General features: G+C 40.8%; 1 protein-coding gene and 1 long non-coding RNA gene across 2 annotated transcripts; one reads left to right on the forward strand and one right to left on the reverse strand.

The window, feature by feature from the left end:
- Nucleotides 1-2,926: 2,926 nt before the first annotated feature.
- Nucleotides 2,927-20,556, reverse strand: LTA4H (leukotriene A4 hydrolase). Its single transcript, XM_083574231.1, has 19 exons — nucleotides 20,304-20,556; nucleotides 18,523-18,653; nucleotides 17,856-17,976; nucleotides 16,430-16,498; nucleotides 12,622-12,726; nucleotides 12,411-12,463; nucleotides 11,495-11,567; nucleotides 10,633-10,773; nucleotides 10,404-10,427; nucleotides 9,411-9,481; nucleotides 9,182-9,293; nucleotides 8,561-8,705; nucleotides 8,369-8,472; nucleotides 6,785-6,855; nucleotides 6,042-6,096; nucleotides 5,203-5,298; nucleotides 4,284-4,366; nucleotides 3,542-3,646; nucleotides 2,927-3,381 (listed from the first exon to the last, which is right to left on the reverse strand). Exons 1-19 carry the CDS (start codon nucleotides 20,454-20,456, stop codon nucleotides 3,237-3,239), a joined length of 1,857 nt encoding a protein of 618 aa, XP_083430357.1. The 5' UTR covers nucleotides 20,457-20,556; the 3' UTR covers nucleotides 2,927-3,236.
- A 71-nt stretch (nucleotides 20,557-20,627) lies between these two features.
- On the forward strand, nucleotides 20,628-21,840 carry LOC310743773. The gene is made up of 2 exons (XR_014539220.1): nucleotides 20,628-20,766; nucleotides 21,680-21,840. It is a non-coding gene; the product is annotated as an uncharacterized lncRNA (long non-coding RNA).
- The last annotated feature ends 501 nt before the right edge of the window (nucleotides 21,841-22,341 follow it).

Here is a 22,341-nt window from a genome sequence, read left to right on the forward strand (position 1 = left end):
GGTACCTTGGTTTACAACCATAATCCGTTCCGGAGGTACGTTTGTAAACCAAAACAGGTTGTAACCTGTTTCGCCAATGGGGCCTCCAAAAAAATTTGTTCTTAATCTAAAAAAAATGGGCTGTAATCCAAAATGTATGCAAACCAAAACATATGCAAACCAAGGTACCACTGTACTTTATTGTTTTTATTCATAGATTGCAAGTCAGGGATGTGGATCATTTTTTTAGCTTAAGAGTTATTCTCCCCCCCCCTTACAGAAAGTCTTCAGGGGGCCGCATTGACAATAGCGGGCAAATATATCTGTTGCCCTTGCAGAGCAGGCTGCATTTAAGCCTCTCTCTGTCTCTCTCTCTGTCTCTGTCTCTCTCTCTCTCTCACACACACACACACCTCTCTCAATCCACCTGAGCAAGAGGAATTATCATAGTTCAAGGACACACTCCAGCTAGGCAAAAGCAATGGTGAAAGGTTTACCATGCTTGTTATAAGCCATGCTGAAGGTTCTGCAGAACCATCTGGCAAGGCGAAAAATATCAAAAATCAATACATAAAATGGCAGCACTTGAGCTGGGTTCTGCATGTGCACCAGAAAGAAGTCAGTGAGCACGAGAATGTCATTATTCACCATCAAAGTCAGAGCTGGTGGGTGTCTTTCATACATGCTATGCACATTACTAGTTTGAAAGTGGAAGAGACTGCATGCCAGCACTCCACTTTTCATCACAAAGGGACAAATGTAATAGCCTCAAGGACTCCAGTCTGCTCTCTGCTGTTCCATCCCCAACACTACTTATGTCCCCAGTAGTAGATGCTATCTTTGGACACATCTCATGATTCTCAGCCTTTGGCACCACTTATAGCAGCCAGCATGTTTAGCAAACCACACATGCCACTGCACACTGTTATCAAGAAGATGGGACAAGCTGCAGAGATGTGATCTACAATTTATTACTTCTATGAGCTACTGCAATCCCAGCTATAAAATCAGCACTAGTCAACCATGGCAATTTAACAACCTTTAGACTTCAGCAACCTGAACAAGAGTCGTTTGTAGTCAGGCTAACTATTAATCATTAATTCAGATGTGTCTTTTGGGCACTGCATTATGTAAGTATACGTTGTTGCTCTCACTGAACTGCTCTTAACTTAGGCAATTTCTGACTAAGTTGTTTTTATATCTGATTAAGTTGCTTTTGTGCCTGTTGGTACTTTTATTATTCTGCAATGCGGGGGGGGGGGGATAGTGTTTATGCTGTCAAAGAATACCACCGACTTACCTTACAGAACTGTTAACGATTACAACTAGGTGATACATCTAAAGGACCTTGAACATTTATGTAGCACTTTCAGGTCTTAAATATTATTACTATTTCATACTTGTTTGTTGTTAGCCACTCAGGGTTCTGTAGACAAGGTAATTTAAGTAACAAATATGGCAGAATTCAGATAATATGCATTTCCAAAACAGTGGGAAAGTGATGTTGCCATTATTTAAAAAATGAAACTTCAATTAAGAACGTTCAGGGTGGCTTACATACAATAAAACAGATTAAGTCACCTCCATGGAGAGAACATGACAAGTGAGATCAAACGGAGTTCAGAAACTTAACTGCTTTATCATCCAGTGTTAAGGTCTCTGAGAGGGGTGGAGAATGGGCAGCCTTGAGACTAGATCAGCCCTGCAGAACCTTCTGATTCAGGCCATGGTCCCTTTCACAACAGAGCATGGTGGAAAGCCACTGTGTTGCATACTCAGGCCTTTAGCATCTGCATGTGTCTGCCTGGTTCATCTCTTTCTCCTTATGGCAACTGGATTGCTGCAGGCTAGCAGCTTGCTGGATGGTGAGTGCTTGCTGGGGGATGGAGACAAAAGGGAATGGAATGGAACACCAGCTCTGGTCGCAACCACCACTGGGAATGCAAGGGCTAGACAGTAGCTTTTTGCATGTCAGTACTCTGTATACTGATCACTGCAGATGGTGACAGCAGTCACGAAATTAAAAGACGCCTGCTCCTTGGGAGAAAGGCGATGGCAAACCTAGACAGCATCTTAAAAAGCAGAGATATCACCTTGCCAACAAAGGTCCGTATAGTTAAAGCCATGGTTTTCCCAGTAGTGATGTATGGAAGTGAGAGCTGGACCATAAAGAAGGCTGATCGCCGAAGAATTGATGCTTTTGAATTATGGTGCTGGAGGAGACTCTTGAGAGTCCCATGGACTGCAAGAAGATCAAACCTCTCCATTCTTAAGGAAATCAGCCCTGAGTGCTCACTGGAAGGGCAGATCGTGAAGCTGAGGCTCCAATACTTTGGCCACCTCATGAGAAGAGAAGACTCCCTGGAAAAGACCCTGATGTTGGGATGTTGGGAAAGATTGAGGGCACAAGGAGAAGGGGACAGTGTTCTCGAAGCCACAAACCTGAGTCTGACCAAACTGCGGGAGGCAGTGGAAGACAGGAGTGCCTGGCGTGCTCTGGTCCATGGGGTCACGAAGAGTCGGACACGACTAAACGACTAAACAACAACAACAACTCTGTATACTGGGACATGGGTGGCTCTGTGGGTTAAACCACAGAGCCTAGGACTTGCCGGTTGGCAGTTCGAATCCCCGCGACGGAGTGAGCTCCCGTTGCTCGGTCCCTGCTCCTGCCAACCTAGCAGTTCGAAAGCACGTCAAAGTGCAAGTAGATAAATAGGTACCGCTCCGGTGGGAAGGTAAACGGCGTTTCCATGCGCTGCTCTGGTTCGCCAGAAGCGGCTTCGTCATGCTGGCCACATGACCCGGAAGCAGTACGCCGGCTCCCTCGGCCAATAAAGCGAGATGAGCACTGCAACCCCAGAGTCATCACGACTGGACCTAATGGTCAGGGGTCCCTTTACCTTTACTCTGTATACTGGAGGCAATTAAATATACGGAAAGACGATCCGATTTATCATAAAAGATTTATTGCTTCAAATAAAGCAGTACATGTAGCAAAACTATGAATGCTACTTGTGGTGAAGTGCCAAATGCAGTGTCAAAATATATCTTATTTTTTCCCGGTTTTGCAGAATTTTAAATGAGGCACAAGATAGAGATGCCAGCATGAATAATAAGGGGTGGGGGAAGGGAGCACTTATTGATTCAGCATCAGAACAGAAAGCCAGTTCAGTAATCAAACATGCAAGTTACAATGATTCTTTTTCACGGAGGGAGTGGGGAGAAGAAATTCGTTTTCTTATCGGAGTTTATCCTTAGGTCTGCAAAGGTTGGGCTGTTTGTCCGTCGAGTCCCAGGTCTTTGGTTACCAACATCGCAGTCACTGGATGCATGGAAGCCTTGTGCTGGTGGAAAGCGCTGATAGCTTGAGCACGGGATTTGTCAAATTTATAGAGGTCCCTGAAATGGACGCCACAAAATAAATTTTAAACGACTTTTTAAAAAAACCAAGACAAGTACCATTTATCTTTGAAGAACCACTTTGTACATATTTAACATGTAAGATGCAGAGAACCTCCTATATTGAACCACTGCCTGCCTGCTTAGGTAATTGTCTTACTTAAACAAAGGACGAGTGAATTTCATTCTGCCTTGTTCTGTAGCCATCTTCAGGGCCAAAGGAATGGCATCTTCCCAGTTGGCTTGAATGCAGAGGCGCAGCCATCTGAAAAGCAGAATTAGCCTTTAGTCAGCTAAATCAAGATCAAGAAAATCCAAGTTTAACAATGAGCAGTCTCCAAAGAGTTGAGACTAGGACTTGGGATACTTCGGGACAGTCATTGTCACAGTCTAATCTACCTCACAGGGATTCTGCGAAGACGAAACCGTTTATACCACCCTTTGCTCTTTGGAGGAAATGTTGGATGTAAGTAATAATCTTTAAATTTATATATATATTTAAAATGCTTGCATATTTTATTCTGCATCTAAGATTGCTTATTCAATGAATTTGGATCTCATTGGCAAGATGTTAGGGCCCCACAAACCACATGCTTGCATGTATCTCTAAATAAGCAGGTAAGTTTAGAACTTTGCAACGAGCTGTTCCTGGTTGGACAGTATTCAAAACTACTTTCAGGGATCTATACCAGGGATGAACAGGATTATTTGTTTTCACAGTTGTTCTACAACCTCAGGTATGAATGTGCACACACATCACTGCTCAGTTCTATGTACTTGTGCTTTCATTTATATTTTATATATAACAGGCAATTCGACTGCAGATTTAATAAAAGTTACTACTACATAGTATCAATCCATTACATTTGTATAATTTCGGAATATTCCTACATTTTACAAACCTGAATCTAATTTCAGAGTTGTTCACAGCATTGAAGTCATAAACCTCCTGCATTCGCCTTACATGGCTCACTGGAAGAGGATTCTAAAAATATGAAACAAGGGGTACAAAGAAAAGCAACATCAAGTCAACGACTCTTCACTTCTAAATAATTGTGCCAGCTCTAGAGTTCACCCCTGAAGCAAGAAGCCATTGTGCCTGCACAATAGGACCACGTTTCTGAAATGACACACAGACCAAAGTTGTAAGCAACAAAATGGCGCTCATTCTGCAGTCTGCTGCCAAAGTGCATGCATACTGTTCAGGGTGGTCAGAACAGTAGGACAAGATACCAACATCCCACAGTGGTTCTACAATTCTATATAAGCACAGCAATAAGTTGGAAGTACAGTGGTACCTCAGAAGTCAAATGGAATCCGTTCCGGAAGTGCTTTCAACTTCCAGAACATTCAGAAACCAAGGCATGGCTTCCGATTGGCTGCAGGAAGCTCCTGCAGCCAAGCAGAAGCCGCGGAAGCCATGTCAGACATTTGGGTTCCAAATAACATTCGCAAACTGGAACACTCACTTTGCAGCGTTCGTGAGCCAAAATGTTCGACTCACAAGGCGTTCGTGAACCAAGGCATGACTAAGACTTAATCTCTTATCTACTAAGATGAGAAGATCTAACAGTCATTGGAAGAGAGAAATGAACATGCTATGACTAACTGAATGCCTTCATCTGCCCCAGCTCTCTCCTGCATCTGTCTCTACAGCCACAACAGGAACTGACACCTTCCAACAGCACTCCTCCATTGTCTCTCGAGACAAACGGATGCCAACCTCCCCTAAATTTCACTCTACAAACTTGGAAACGCAACAAGATGGTGCCACAAACGTTTATCCTGAAAGGTAAAAAAAAACCTTTTGCCTATATTTACCTCCAGCAGCAGTAGTGCAAGAAACTCAATAAGCTGGTGTGAAGACAACTCTTTTATATCAGCTGAGCTGAAGGAGCAAAGATCGTTTTCCGTGGCCTATAAGACAAGCAGAATTAGGAGGAAATTGGAGAAGCAGGCCTTTAAGAAATTACAGGGGGATATTGTCTTTGATTCTAAACACCAGCAGTTAAGATTTGAATTTAATTTGTTTAGAAAACCCCATTTGGATACATAAAAGTCAAAAGAATAACTCAAGGGCTCTGGATTCTTTTCTCTTGTGAGGAATGCTATCTGCATGGAATCCTTATGAATTACAGTGACCTTTCAGCTGATCTGTCAGTAGATACCCAGATGGGCACAAGTGGATCAAATCAGCCCAACCCACCTCTATCTATCCCCCGATCCATAATCAAATCATGAATAAAGTACTGTATTATGACTAACTTGTTCTTAAAACAGCACCAGACTAGAGAGGCAGGCTGAGACAGCAGCCATGACCCTGAAGGAAGATTCAGAAAATGCCTTAGCTTTTGAGCAATAGCCCCTTCTCTTTATCTGATCTGCCCAACCTCCAACACCCTATCTCCCCCTATACCACATTTACTGCCTCTAATGTAAGAGAAGTTTGCAAGCTCATGTCAAAAAAATATGAAGTCTGAAGTTAAATAAAAAATTCAATAAAATCTGAAGTTTGCCTCAATTATAAATTGACTTTACTAAATTCTACATTGCATTGAATCCCCAGTTATGCATGTTGAAAGACAATGCAAAATAAAACACTTACAAGTAATTCACTCAACATGTCTTTAACACGTTATGTACATGAGACATTAACTCACTTTGACCCATCTTTGACTCAAGGCAACACAAGCATTTGACAGTGTTGAATCATACCTGGTGAAGACATAAAAATGAGTATGTCTTGTTTAGAAAAGGTTTGTATCTTGAACATACACAGAACACATGCATTTGTATCTAGAGCACACATCCAAATTCTATCTTGCCAGCTGCTACAATATAGCTTATGAGTAGCTCTCTTTTATACTCCTCACTGATCACATCTGGCTTTGAAGAAAGAGAATAGACTATATTACTGTTACAAGCCACAATAGAAAACGAAAAATGAAGTCTAAAGGAACATTTTATAGAGCAGACACATTTAGAAATTGGCATAACCAAAATTGTGCAGGTGTTTGAGGAATATTTTTTATCATTGAAAGAGACATGCTTATGCTGCATTTAGATCATTTGCTATAGTCATACTTAAAACATTTCTTACCCCAGTCCAAAAGGATCAAATCAAGTTAAATAAAGTGTGTGTGTGTATAAAATTGACTATAAATAAAAAATTTAAAAATAGGAAAAGTGATTATATTAAGGATCTAATATAATCAAGGATATATTTTTATTAAATATATAATTGAATATTAAATTCTAATCAGTTCAGTTATATAAATAGCTCTAATTATATATTTAATATTTTAAATTATATTATAATTAAATAAACACGATTATTATTAAATATACAGAGGTGCTCTTTCAAAACAAATAGAAATGTTACAGCAAAAGATTGTGTGCTTACGTTGGTTTTACTGGAGGCATGCCAGGAGTGTTCATCCATGCATTCCAGTCAACTTTGTTAAGAAGGTCAACCTAAAATGAACATACCAACAAATTATCCAAAAATCTTGGAAGTGTTTTATTTCTTTGAAACTCATATTGATTCCAATATTTTTGAAGACTTGTTTTTAACTGTTCATTGATAATTTTAATGGGAATCACATATACAATGAAATGATTTGAATAACTTGAATGGTGAAATCTGAGGTTTCTTCTACTCCTTTCACGCCTAATTCCATATATAACAAGACCAGTGTAATGTGTGGTTCTACCAGCATTTTGCCACACTGATGACACAGCAAAGATGGCATAATTGAGAAGGCGTTGTGAAACTGAAAGCTACAGACTTCAGAAGACTAAGCCCTCAAAAAATCATTCAGCAAAGTGGACTTTTTGGGGGGAGGGGAAAATGACTCATTGTCAGATTAAACTTTTCAGTTAACACTGTTGTTGCATGATAAACACAAGTAAGCAGGGAGCTAATCAGGAGAGGTACACATATCTCTGCAATATGGGAACTTCTAGGAGAGAGGGGTACCTGCAGTACAAGTTTTTTCTAGGTGAAAGTTTACTTTCCTATGACACTAACTCTTGCTGACATTTGTTGCATAGCCAAAGGGATCGGAGGCTGGCTGCTCTTTTTTTTTTTTTTAAATGAATATTTATTAGATTTTCCAATTTTATATAAACACAAAAAAGAGAAAAAGAAAAATATTAAAAAACAATTCAGTTTCAATAACAGTTTTTCAATCACATATTTCTTTGACTTCCTCATACCTCCCCCCTTCTTGTTCTCTAGTTCACCTTATTAATTCAGCAAATCCTAATCTCTTAACATTCCTTTTAAAATAAAACCTTATTTTCCATTCAGCTTTTTTTTAAATTTAAGAACATAAACCATTATAATCCCCATTATCTTTATCATAACAGCTAGTCCCCACCAAAGTTCAAACCAACATCTTTTCAAAATTCATTAATTTTATAATATTTCTGTAGATAATCCTTAAATTTCTTCCAATCTTCTTCTGCTGACTTTTCTCCCTGGTCGCGGATTCTGCCGGTCATTTCTGCCAGTCCCATACAGTCGATCAACTTCATCTGCCATTCTTCCAGAGTGGGTAGATCCTGAGTCTTCCAGTGCTTTGCTATAAGTATTCTTGCTGCCGTTGTAGCGTACATAAAGAAAATTCTGTCTTTCTTTGGCACCAGATGGCCGACTATGCCCAAGAGAAAAGCCTCTGGTTTTTTCAGGAAGGTATACTTAAGTATCTTTTTCATTTCATTATAAATCATTTCCCAGAAGGCCTTAATCTTTGGGCACGTCCACCATAGGTGAAAAAGTGTACCTTCAACTTCCTTACATTTCCAGCATTTATTATCGGGCAAGTGATATATTTTTGCGAGCTTGACTGGGGTTATGTACCACCTGTATATCATTTTCATAATATTCTCTCTTAAGGCATTACATGCCGTGAATTTCATGGAGGCTGGCTGCTCTTGATGGGGTTACACTCTAGCATCTCGAACTGGAAGATTAGCACCTAACCTTGTCCTTGAAGTAGGAGTACAGGAAATTCTTCCAGTCTTCCGTGTCTATGCTCTTGTATGCAAACTGCTGGATGTATGCCCTCAAGAAGCCAATGAAGACATCTGGGAACATATAAGATGCATTAACCAGAAATAAAGTGCTGCAACAGGAAAAAAAGCCACACATATTTAAAGGTAAATTAACCAATACCTGGCCCTCCAAGAAGCTGTTCTAGATAAAGTAGTAAAGCAGAGCCTTTCTCATACGGAACAGAAGAATATGCAACATCAGGATCTACTTCTTTCAGATTAGGGATCAGGTGAGTCACAGGGTTTGTGCTTCCAAGGGTGTTTATCTAGAAAGAGACACATATTGCTGGAAACTGATGTGCTTGGAAGTTGTAACAGAACTCTACCTGCCAGCAACCAGATTGCTGAACTTCCTTCCAAAAGAAGTCTGGTAGTTCCTCTTGTGTGTTTTCGGAGGGTAACAAAGTATTTGTATCCTAATTCATCTCCTGCACTGGAATGTATTTTAAAACTTACCCATTGATTTTATGCCATGCTTATACTGCTGCTTTGTTATTTAATTGATATACTGTTTATTTCCCTCCAATTTTTACTGAAGTTGTGCTTTTTAATCTGGAAGCTGCCTTAGAGGCCAAAAGGCAGGATAGAACTTTTCTAAAGATAATTACCGCAATATGGAGCAGAAATTAATTCTATCTGCAATACCAGATAAAAGCAATAAATTCGCCCTTCAGCGTTTCTGAAGAAAAGTTATGTGTAAGTTATGTGTAAGTTAATCTTCAAATCAACCAGAAGCACTCACCGTGTTCTGCAATTCTCTCCAGCCTCCCTGAGCTTGGAAATGCCTGAACTGCTCACCAAAGAGCCGGCCACCGATCCTGCGTTCCAAGTAAACTGTGTGTCCTTCGTTTAGCCTGAAACACCAAGCGCACAAGTCATTATTTCTGTAAATTAGAGAAATCTTTTAATGAGTTAAACGCACACCAAAAGAAAAGCCAAGTACGTCTTAAAAGCACTTGGATTTCACCTACCAAAAATGTTCCCAGGTCTTGTTTGTTACCAAATTGCCAGTCCAACTATGAGAAATTTCATGGGCGATAACCTGAAATGTATAGAAGTGGCATAAGCACATAGTGGTCTCTTTTGCCACAAACACACATATCTGTAACAGAAAGGAGGGTGCCACTTAGGTGGCAAAGATGCCCTAAACTGGCCCCATGCAGACATGGTAATAACCATGGAGAAGTTGCTTCAGTTTTTATGGAGGTACTTGGGTTATCCTCCACTGAAATTAACCATCAACTCCCAAAATGCAAAATACTGTTGAATTTGTTACACATTTTAGTGGCATCTAACCTAACATTTGTAAATTTGTTTGGTTTCAGCTTTATTATGGTTTCAATAGAGAAGCCTGTTTATTTAAAAGAAAGGGGGGGGGGAACACTAGCAACTCCATGATCCTAAATACATTCTTTGGCCTTTCTCCCACACAGAAGAGGGTCCCAAAACAACTTACAACATAAAAATAAAACCACACTTGTTCCAAGGCAGGTTTAATGTACAATATCCCAGTGAGGCTCCATAGATCTGGTTTCCAGATCACCAGCAAACTCCACTCCAGCAGCTACTACCACTGCTGTTATTATCTTTTTAATTAACCGTAATCTGTTGTCTTTTTTAGTTCACGTACTGTTTTGAGAACAGTTGGTCTAAGTGTTAACTGAGCAGACTGTTTGTATTGTGCAGAACTCTATAAAGTTGCAACATTTTTAGTTTCTTAATATTGAAGTTTAAGTTTAAAAGCTTACAAGACAAGTAAACAGTGAGAAATAGTAGGTGATCTCCAATGTTAGTGAAATTCTAAAATAAATTTCATTCATTTCAGTGGGTCTACGTCTATTCCAAGTACGATTACTGCTTAGAAAACATACATAGCACCTAATGTTTCAGGCACCTTGTTTAGATTTCAGGGGAAAAGAGTACCTTCAGTATAAATACTTGAGTACAGCTGGACTTATACTTACATTGGATAATGATCTGTCACCAGCCTGCAGCAAACAGAGATCAAAAAGTTACATCTCTAATCCACGTCAGATGAAAGCTTAATATAGTATCATTTCCCAATTCAGGCTAAGTTAAGGTCACTTAGCAAAATGAAAGCCACCATGCAAGTCCCAAACTCTAAATGGCTTTAATATGATGTTCTAAGGAAAGCTATGTAATGTAACCCATAAGAGAGGGAGACACACTTACCAGTAATGTGGGAGTCACAAAAGTGAGGCAGGGGTTCTCCATACCACCATACGGAAATGATGGTGGCAACACTAGCAAGTCATACTGACCCCATACATAAGGACCTGCTAGGTCTTCTGCAATTTTCAGCATGGCTTCTGTCTGAAAAAAAGGTCAGGAAACTAAAATAGATTCTAATATATATACAGGTAATGCCCAATTAGTGAGATAAGATACATCACAGACAGGATAGTAACTGACCTGTTTGTACAGAATGAATTTTACTCAGACAATAGAAACCAAGTCCCTCCTGGCTTGCAATTCAGGAGGTCTGTAAAGTCATTATTAGTGGGGAAATAATACAAGTGGCTTCATATTTTAAGAAGTTGGAAAGAACTTACAAACCTGTCACAAATATGGCATTTTGAATTACAGTAATACAAACACAACTCTGATAGAGGTAGGATACAATCACTTTCAAGTCATCTTATATGCAGGTGAGAGTTGTGGAGTGATCCTCTGAGACTATCTTGAAGCTGAGGAATGCAGTCAGCTTAGTCAATTAGCTTTTAATGTTCAAACTTGCTATATGTTTGCTTTACATAGGGTCTTGGGAGAACACTCGTTCGCTTTTCTTATGCAAAATGTACAGCCACCTAAGGAATAATTAAGTACAGGCAATGACCATTTCGCACAGGGGCTCCATTCCCAGCCCCCACAAATGTCAGCTAAGCCCTGCCCGTTCTGCCTTCCTCCAGGTCCAAAAGGACCTGTGCTTCGGCAACTACGTGTAAATTAGACGTACCTAAAATGGTCACTGCCTCTACCAGCTATTCATCTTTTCACAATATACCAAAGTCATATAATCATAATTTTCACTAACCTCTGAAAATTCATGTGCAGATTTGTCCACAAGCTCCTTTTCAGCCCACACCAAAGTTCTGGGGCCAATCTCTCTGAAGAACAAAATTCAGTCAGAAAAACCAGGAATACCATCTTGGATTTCCTGGCTGCTTATTTCTTAGCGAAAATTTCAGTGCAGCTGTTTGTGGACATTTTAGTAGCTGGGGCGAGTGGCTGTAAAAAGCATTATTGAAAGGGAATAAGCTGATGTGAACAGTTCCTTTAATTGCCTCTGGTTCCAAAGATTGGCACAGACATAAGTCCATATCCTAGCCAGAGTTTGTGCATTAGGCGACAGGGCTTCACCAAACCCTTCTTCAACACTTTACCCTTTTGCAAGCAAGTTCTCCCTGTCAGCCTTTGTCATACTTCGTCATGATATTCACACTCCTCTTTATTTAAGTATTCTGTAGCCCAACAATTGGAGTGACCTGGAAGGACTGATGCAAAGATGCATTGCCCAAACAATGTGCATGTACCAGTCAATTTATGCACATCTGTCTTGCAACTTCTACTTCTTCCAGGAGCTCAACTATATTCTTCAGTGAGGAAGCAACAAAATACCATCTAATTCTAGAAATCGCTTCCAAAACAGCCCGTTCTTACTGCATACAAAATGATTAGAAAGGGAAGGTAGAAAGTTGTCTTGCCTGTCACAAGCTAGATTGAACTATAATATTCTGTTAGCAGCCAATATAGAACAACAGATGAAGTGTGCTTTCAGATTCCTGTTCAGATATGAATCCTACTGAATCATTTTTACCGTCCTCCAAAGTGACATGGTTGCAATATTGATAAATAGGCTGCAGCCCACTCTCAAGCCCTTGAGGACAGGCTCAAGCAATTTCTACACTTTACAAATTGAGGAATTTCCACAGTTATTGAGTAATACTCACCTGCTTTCCAAAGCACCAACAACTAAAGCAATCAGATAGCAGGGTATTGGAACCTAACCCCAAAGGAGAGAAAAATAATAGAAACAATAACAGTGCTGCATGTCACATATTTTACACCTACAAGGCTGAAGCCAGAGTTATCCAATATCCAATGATGCATATCTACATTATGTAACTGACCATTGTGGGCTGAAAGTGCATAATGGCTTACATTTTGTATGAAGCGGTATATCTTCCTTGTGCTTTCTTCTGGGTCAGGCAAGTCTCCATCTCTCTTGGCACTCATAAGTGCCACCAGCTCATTCGGAACAGATATCTAGTGAAGTACAAAAATATATTTGTTTTTATTTAATAATGTTAAACTATTTCACACCTTGCAGGCAATGATACCCTAGAACGGCTATTCTGTAGCAGTGCAGCTCAGAAATAATTCACTTCTCGCCTTACCTGAAAGCTCCCCTTATTTTCTGCCATGTTCACACCTGGGTTTTTCAGGAGTGTTAAGTGACACATTCCCCGGTGTCATGACAAACATCAAGTTACTTGATCACAAGTAACACATGCCAATGTGCAATTTTGATCTTTTGGTTCCCTGTTACATACTGCTCTCTTGGAGAGAATGAACAGTGACTGTTCCTGCAAAAAGACACCCATAAGACGTACACTTTGAGCAGAGCTGTGTGGACAGTAAAACACTTTCTGGCAGGAAAGAATTGTTGCAGGTCCTCTGCCCCAAATTAGACTGGAAGTGTGACAGAGGATAAAAGGTTAAAACTGCCTCCCATGGTCCTGGCCTGCTTTGTTTTCCCCATCAACTTTTTTTTAAAAAAAAATAGCTGTGCAAGGGCTTAACAGCCCATAAGACAGAGGCCTGGGAACCTGCACCCAACATTGAGCAACCAACCACCAACATATCCCTCTCCAGATTTCTGACAAAAGTAACCTCTGATATGTTTTGCAATGCATAAAGAAAGATACTCTAAAGGAGAACATGTGGATTTGATGTTAAAATGTTGAGTCAGCTTGTTAATAATGCCACAGCAGTTTCCACATTCTGGAGTTCTAAGTGCTGAAACTGCATTCTCACAACCTCCCTCTTCAGCTATTTAAGTGCTTATCATGACAAATCTGGCACAAATGATGCAAAACTTGTCACTCTGCCATCTGGTTATGGGTAATAAAGTGTCTGGGGCTGGTAAGCAAGAGATTCCGACTTCCAATAAACTTAACTTTATATCCATCTGTTTCTTACGGCATTCTTTATAGGCAAGGGTAAATTATACCCTTGAATGTTTTAAGTGTGTTCTAAGGTACAATTTACACAAACAGCAACACCACAGCAACTGAAAAAGTTGCTGGGTTGAGGCTGCAGCATAGACAGTTTGCACGAGACTAGGTTGTAAAATCTTCTTTGGTTTATTTATTGGTAACATTTATCGCCCATCTTCCACTACAGAAATCAAAGTGGTGCACATGGAATTTTCCAGTGATTTCCCAGCAGGCACTGGTCATGCCCAGGCCTCCTTGGGTTCAGCAGTGTGGCTGCAACATGCACCCTCAAGATCCTGCCTACACTTTTCTTTCCTAACCTCCCTTCTTTTTCTTGGTAACAGTTTTTATTCATTATCAGCGTTAAACTTTTTAACATGGCTGCAGCATTGATATATCCATCTAACTTTGTTTACACTAGAGCATATGACATGCAACAATTACATAAAATTAAAATAAATATTTTTGAATATATTAACAAAGTTGTATCAAAGTGTATCTACCAAAATTATTGCAATAATTGCAGATATGAAATGATGTATAGTAACATGCATTGGTATTTTGTATCAATAACAATTAACATTTATAGGAATTTAAAGGAAGTGGGAAGGAAGGAGGAAGGGCACTTTTAAAAAAAAATCCTTAATCCTTAAATCCAAACTATGATATTTGCATGGATCTTGGAAAAACATGCCTGCTTTTCTCAGATTTTTCTTAAGGCCAGATTGGGGAGATGTCATGTAGTCCAGTCTATACATGACCTGTCACCTGCCAGATCCTTTTCAGGTTTAGGAAAGCAATGAGTTCAAGGCACTCCACAGCTCCTGCTGCTGAGGTGCAGGCTTTGGCAACTAATTTACATTAAACCTGTCTGGCCATTCTCTACTGATACCCACTGGTCCCTCCAGAAACCCTTGTCCAGGGCCCAGATCAGTCTGAGATGTTGAAGATGCAGCCAAGTGACTGCTGTCAGTGTGCCCATTCTTTTAGGGAAGAAGTTGTGGCTCAGAGAGAGAGAGAACACGCTTTACAATTTCAAGTCCAGTCCTTGAAATCTGCAAGCAGGACTGGGAGAGTCACTTGTCTGAATGCTAGGAGAACCACCCCCAAGCCACACCCTCCTGAGCAACACCCCTGACCAGACTTTCTCTGCAACCTCCTTGACTGTTTTTGCCTTGCTGGAATGTGTCTTCAAACTCTGATAAAGCTTTCATGGATGGAGGATAGAGAGGGATGTAAAAGTATAAAGGAACTAGCTTACTGTGCAAAGGTAACATTCACAATGTTGTTCTGCCCACTTTTGCCTCCAGCCCTGCCAATCACTAGCATGTGGCCACTGGAAGGTTGTCCAGATAGGAATGTGGCTATGGGCTGAAACCGGTTCCCCACCCCTGATGCAAGCGATACTGAGCTAGATGGACCCAAATTCTGAGACCGTATGAAGCAGCTTCATATGTTCCTAATTATCTAATGCAAATTTGCCATGCAAGTCTGATGATAAGCAAATAGATCAAGCTCTACCCAGCTTACTGAATGGCTCAATTGTTCAAAGGACTTAATGTCATGGAGCATAAGCACAATTTCAGAAGAAAGTTTTCAAAGCCAGAGAGCTTGGCTTCCTTGGGCTGGGAAAACAAACATCTTCAAGCCTCCTTTATTTAGCAACATTTTCTTTAAGGATTTCCCTGAAGATAGAAATTGGTTTTACTGTAAGCTTATAGTGGGAAAAACTTCTCAGCTGATTTACTTTAGCCGATTTGTTAAGATTCCTGTGTTATGAATCCTAAGCAGTTTCCGCCAAGTACTAGAACAAATAGACAGCTTGGCAAGTGCTTGTTGGATTCAAACAGAGTCACTTTTATATACAAACATTTATTCCACACTCACCCAAACCCAGGAGAGAGAAGCAGTCAAAGGAAAAAAATCCGCTTGAAAGAAAAAAACAAGCTAAAAAGAGAAACCACAAAAGGCAGGAAAAGGGACGCACAAGACCAGCTGCTTCCAGAAGTCAATTTTCCTGCCTTTGGACACTAGATGGCAGGGTTTCTCACCTGCTGGGCCATCCTCCATGGAACAAAGTATTATTTTATTTCCAACATTGCAAATTCAATCTGTCAAAACCTATTCCATGGCACCCTCTTACAATGGAGGCTAACCAACTGGTTTTCTGCATATTCAAGAGTGGCTCCAGATCAAATAACTATCCTCGCTTCATAAGCCATAATTTATAGAAGTGGACAAGTTTGATTAAGCAAGAATCTTACTGTTTGGTCTGTACAGGCGCACCATCTATGCCGAGCCGTGGGGGCCAAGCCTCCCCAAGTTCTACAGTGGCCCCGCACACACACCATGGGGCGTCCACATGCCCTGCAACATGCACGAGTGACATCAGCACGCAGAGCACACGGGTCTGTACTAACACCTAGTTCTCCAAACCCCATCTATTTGTTGAAAGACAGTGGCACCTTCCAGATAGAGCATGATAAGGCAACCAACTGGAATCTTATAAAGTAGTAGACACTTAAATTTGTGCACCAAAGCTTTATGAACAAAATAACAATTGGGTACCTGCAAAGAATGCAAGAGTTTTTCGCTATACATTTTCAGGTTGTCTGCATGTTCACTCAAGTTGCACAGTTTGGTGGCATGGTTTTAATGAATAACAATGCACTAATTGAGATTATGCATGACTTCTAAATAAGAGAGCCAAGTTTGCACCTCAGGGGTACAGAGCTTTCAGGTTCACCTACTTCTGCATAGTATGTTAGCTTCACTGAAGGAGTGTCCTGGCAGGGAAGAATAGCTCTGCAGTGTGTGGCCTAAAAAACAAAGTGACACAGATTACAGGCTGCTGTTCTTACAGATATAGTAATGCACAAGGAACATTTTTTTAATATTACATTTTGCACTACACTGCTACCAATAAAAGCATAATACCCCCAAGTAACCACATCCAGGCACAATTTAATTAGGCTCATGTGCCTGCTTCAAATTCATATATACATTTCACATTCCCTAATGCAGTCCACCAATCAAATGCCCCTTAGTTTAGAAGGCATTTGAAGTTTGAAAGGCAAGTGGACCAGTAAGATCACAAGCACATGTACTATTTGAGATTGTCTCACCACATTATAAACATTGCTTCCAAAATGTCATAACAGAGCACCCTCCTTTACACAACATACATGCTTCCAAGTAATCATAAAAAGGCAGTAACCAGTGATATGGGTTTTCTGGAAAAAAAACTGAACAGGAAATTTCCTAGACTTGTCCCCAAAAAGGTGTTCTATCCAAAACTTCAGCAACTATCAAGCATTCCCCTCCCTACCATATCTGTTCCTGTGTAATTCTATGAGCTTCTCTGAATTTATCTGGTAGCACAGCCTACATCTGCTTCATCCTGCACCTAATAGATCGATCTAAAGCAAGCTCCTTACAGGATTGGTTCTACTAAGTTATTTTCATACCCCAGTATAAGGACTTTAGGAAATGGGTAAAGTTTTCTCCCTTTACTGCTCATCTCCAGAAGACCACAGGGAAAGTCTAGACAGCACCTCCATCATCAATTGTCTTTGGTGGAAATTAAATGGTTTGATGTTCTAAGTATCAAAACGATTTCGTTTTGCAAATCTTGTTCAACACTATTATCACCTTATTTCTGACCTTTGGTAAAGAATTACAACCCTATTAACAGTTGCACTTAGTATTATAGTTCATACAAATGTGTTGAACCATAAATGTCTGACATTTAGAAGATAGTACACAAGATTTGCAAGACACAATGACCCTGTTCTCTTAGCCACCAGGTCATAAAACCTCTTTTAAAGAATGTTCAATTTCTTGAGATATGCAAGCACCAGGATCAGTTCTTCAGCTCCAATATAACTGAGGTCTTTTATGCCTTTGCACCCAGCCAATGTACCCACTATGCAATGGAAAGTTATCACACAATGGGATCCTGAGAGCCTTTACAGACTGCTACTCACTCCCCCAATACACTGTAAGATTGTATGATATATACTTTAAGAGAGTCTGTGGCAGATAGTCTTGGCTCAAGTGATTTCAGTTGACAGGCACCGTATGGCCAAGTGGAAGCAGTGCAGGATACACAAAACTATAAGTAACATGTGGGAAAAGGTTGCCCATAGCAGAGAAGGAAAACAATGGTTTGCTCACCTGACACTGACTGAAGAGAAATGGGTGCCTTTTCCCCGATGTCTGCTCGGGAGTGAACCACTGGAGTGCTGAAGACCTTGGAGAAGTTTCAAAAGTGATCTCTACAACCACATCTTGCCCCCTGTGAACATTGGAATAGTGTGCATTTTTGAGAATAGGTCAGATGTGATACCGCCATCATCTTTGGAAAGTTCTAACTTTTAAATTTGTAACTGCAAATTTAGGGACAAACTTAGGCAACTGTTTTCTTAAAATTTTAACAGCCAAGCAATTTAATTATGTTAATGAAGAATATGTAGTGGGCAAATAATCTTCCATTCAAACAACTACAAAGTTGTTCGTGCATGAGCAACAGTAGCCCCAACTCACAAATACATTGACTGGTGTATATTAGAATTTCAGGACAATGAGTCATAACTACCTCAAGGAACAAGTCTTATCAGATTTTATAGCAATAAAAATAGCAATAAAAAACCTATACGGGCCCAAAGTATGTATATTTTGCCAGACTCTTAAGCAAATTTCTGCAAGTCTGGCGTCACGTCATATGCTACAATATTACACAAGCACAACTGCTAGTTTAGCATGACATGGCCTCTTAATATAGCACATTTTAAGATAAGATCATCAAGAGACCAGAAAAGGGGGATAAACTGAACACACATACTTTCCCAACTCAAAAGGTAGTGTGATTTCCAGCGGTGCTCCTTTGAAGCTATGACGTTCCCCAAGAACAAATTGTGCATCTTGCTTATTGACAACCACTTTGTGTATTGTTAGATCCTTTGTGTCCAAAACCTGTAAGTGAGTTCATGAGCTATTATTGACAAACACACTAATATATATTGAAAACTGAATCAATATATTCAATATTTTAAATGGCCAAATGGCCAATATAAATTCTATCTGTTCTTAAATTCCAAAAGAAATAGAGAAGCAGACATTTACAAAGGCTCAAAAATGTAGCCCAGCCTTTCCTTGCATGTTGTTAACAGGCTTTTCCTCATAGTCATGCAAAAGGATTATGTTGCCAAGACAAAAGGGACTGAGCAGCACTTGATTGCATTGCCCAGCTCAATTCTCAGAACAGTCAGTGCTATCAATCTCTAGGTGCTATATGAATACAAGACAAGCATCTTGCAAAGCTTTATCTGCACAGCACAAACAATTATATGCTTCAGAGCTACACAACTGCAGCTATGTTGTGGCCAGTTTTCTACATATGTTTTTAAGATGTAGGAAAACACAGTATCTAGAGTTAAATGTTCTGTTCATTCCACAACCTTAAGTCTCTGTGCCTTCAAGTACTTACAAAGAACAGAAACTGGCATTGTTCCAAAGTACTAAACAGCTGACGAAACAAAGACACGTAGGATTTTTTTTGGCCAGGTGTAGCCCATTTCTGTGGCCAGGAGAGTCAACTTGAAGAAACTACTATAAATCATACATTTATTTACACAACAGCAGCACCAAGTAAAGTATATCAGTCCCTGAAGTGCATTAAATATTTTTAGGATATTGTGTAATCATTAGGGACAATATCCCAGAAGCTGACAGACTGGTATGCAAGTCTTGATTCCCTTTACTGAGAAACTTGACTTGGATCTTTGTTTACAATTTAGAACATCCAGCGATCTCTCCAACTTCAAATCAACCGAAAGACTTTAGCAATCGCCGCCAGTTCTTTATCAAGGACTCGGCCACTTAAGTTTAGAGAGAGAGAGACAAGCCCTTGAGGAACTTGCTTTTGCAAGCCCCTACCATACCAGCGTGACAAAGTACAACTTCCAAGGAAACAAAATGCAAATGCTGCAGCCACGAGAGAAAGTCGCCAGCCTCAGAGCATCTGCTTTAAGCTTAAGACAAACCAACTTAAAACAGAAGCCCAAGCCAGCATTGCGCACAATCCCTCCGCCCGTTTCCTCCAAAGCTGTGATTCCCAATGCGGGGCACATGCCCCACAGGGGGGCAATTTGATTTTTAAGGGGGGGCAATTTGGAAGCTTGTTTAGACCAAGTTAGTGGCCTTTTAGGCTTCCTCCACGGGAATAGGAGTTCAATTTTTGAATAATAAATTATATGTCGGGGGGGGGCACCAGGATTTTAGAGATACTTAGGTGGGGCATGGCCAAAAAAAGGATGGGAACCACTGCTCCAAAGGCAGCTCCGCTGGGTTCCTCAGAGATAAACGCGCCCACAGGTAAGAGGAGGAGAGAGAAAGAGATATTATCTTGGGACGAAGGAGGCGTCAAAGGAGAAGGTGTCACCCAGTAACTTTCCAGGCGGTGCGGCAGGTGCGGCTTCCCAGGTTTCCCTCTGGAGCGGCCGTCGCCCTCCGCCCCACAGAGGGGCCTGCGCTCCTGCCGGCTACACGACGGAGGGCGGCCGGTCCTCCCCTCTCCCTCCAGACCTAGAGCCCCGCGCCCCGCCCGTCTAGGGAAGAAGTTACCAGTCGGCGCAGGCTGTCCCTCTCCGCCCTCACGGTGAGGGCCGCGGTCCCCCTCAGCGAGCGGCTGGCGAAGTCCACGCGGCAGCGCAGGTGGAGGTGGTGGGTGCGGCAGCAGCCGGGCGACGCGAAGGAGCTGGGATCCGCCTCGGCCATGGCTGCGCTCTAGCCTTCACGCCAGCCGGCCCACGGAGCTTAAGAGCCGGCCGGCCGGCCACAGGCCCCGCCTCGTGAGGCGGGGTCAAGGGAAAGGGATTCTGGGAAAGACAGTTCTTTAGATGGGGAGAGCCTAAGGAAAATACGGAGGGCGGACTACTACTCCCACAATCCACTACGGGAAAGCCTCGTTCAATGGCTTCTGTTTGGATGAGTCGGTTATCCTATGGCACACCGCGAATTCTCCGGAGGAAGAATTTAAATTGACAGAGGAAGAGGGTTGACCAAGTGGTTCCTCGTTAGTATAGTGGTGAGTATCCCCGCCTGTCACGCGGGAGACCGGGGTTCGATTCCCCGACGGGGAGGTGCTATGTTTTTTCCTTCCTTTCTTTGCTCTGTCTACACTGTATATATAATACAGTTTACAGCAACTATTTCGAACATGTACAATTCACCTACTGGTTTATTAATACTTGTCTCTGCTTGTAGAGTAAGTGCCGGTTTTGCACTAGCAATGCTTACAGCAATGGCTAATGATATTAAGCTGAAAAGCAGCTTTTTAATAGAAGTTCATTATTCATACCTCAGGCGATTACAGGAAACCTAGGGTGGCATCATTAAGTGAATTCATATTTTAGGTTGAGATTAGTGCTAGTGCATTTTACTTGATTAAAGAAGTGCCATCCTGTTTCATCAGGGATGGGGGAATTTTGCAAGACTACTATGTTTTCAAAATTTATAATGAAAATTAATTGTGGGTTATTAATTATGAATAGTATTCACAATCGTGGCAAACGGATAGTTGATTCCAACTGTCCACTTGGACTGTGTGGCTCACCTGTTAGAGTGGCTTGGGATGGAACTTGAATGTAGAGGGGGACTCTTCTTCCATTAATAATAATAATAATTAATAATTTTATTATTTATACCCCACCCATCTGGCTGGGTTTCCCCAGCCACTCTGGGCAGCTTACATCATATCTAAAAACATCAATCCTTATAATTTTTCCTAAAATCATTGATTTTTAGCACATACAGAGATTCCCATGTGCTCAGCTCATAGATAACCACATGGATCTTTGGATCAGGTCTGCTTGTTTAAATAAATTGTATTCATTTGTTTCTTAACGAAAGGTTCTACACTTGATCTTAGCCACAAATTACAAATATAAACAACAACAACAACAAAAAGGACAAACTAGTCTATTTTTTTATCTGTATAGGTACATCTGTGTGCAGGTCTGAAAATCCATGTTATACTGGAGTCCTCAGCACAGAAGAAAACTCAAGGCAGCCAAATTGAGATGTAGGGCACTGAAGATTTATATGTGGTGCTTTTGGCTTCCTTGTGTAAGAAATAAAAAGATACCACACACAAAAAAAATTCTGGTAAAGAGTTGAGTCAGGTTTTGTTTGACTTTGGGTAATTTTTGTATCATTTTGTAACATTTTTCCAGTAGGGCAGTAATATAAAGTTTATCATACAACCTGTCAATAGAATGCTCTATCTGTCATGTGTTCATTTCATTGGTTATTTATGCCTCTCTGAAGTGAAGTCACTGTGGGGAAGGAGGGTGTGAACATGGGCATCTGAGTCTCTTCCTAGGTGTTGGGTACTGAGAAACTTGTAAATGGAAGCCTATTCTCTCTTAAGGCCCTTTTATCAGTTCAAAGATATGCTAGTTTAGGAAAATGAAGGAACTGTGTTTATTTCTTTCTTTCTCTCTCTCTCTCTCTCTCTCTCTCTCTCTCTCTCTCTCTCTTTCACACACACACACACACACACACACATCTGGTTATAGAAATTAATGGTCTTACTTGTGTTAGCTTTATATGAAAAGCGTTATATTCATTGCCAGTTGCTTACTTAATCTTGCTTTCTGCA

Source organism: Podarcis filfolensis (assembly GCF_964270895.1).
Source record: "Podarcis filfolensis genome assembly, chromosome: 10".
Classification (NCBI taxonomy): Eukaryota; Metazoa; Chordata; class Lepidosauria; order Squamata; family Lacertidae; genus Podarcis; species Podarcis filfolensis.

Coding starts and splice junctions, on each gene's coding strand:
- LTA4H (XM_083574231.1), bottom strand. CDS start 20,456: ATGGCCGAGGCGGATCCCAGCTCCTTCGCGTCGCCCGGCTGCTGCCGC. Junction 16,499..17,855: donor TTCTCTTCAGTCAGTGTCAG/GTGAGCAAACCA, acceptor TTTGTTTTTTAG/GCCACACACTGCAGAGCTAT. Junction 9,294..9,410: donor AAGACCTGGGAACATTTTTG/GTAGGTGAAATC, acceptor TTGGTGTTTCAG/GCTAAACGAAGGACACACAG.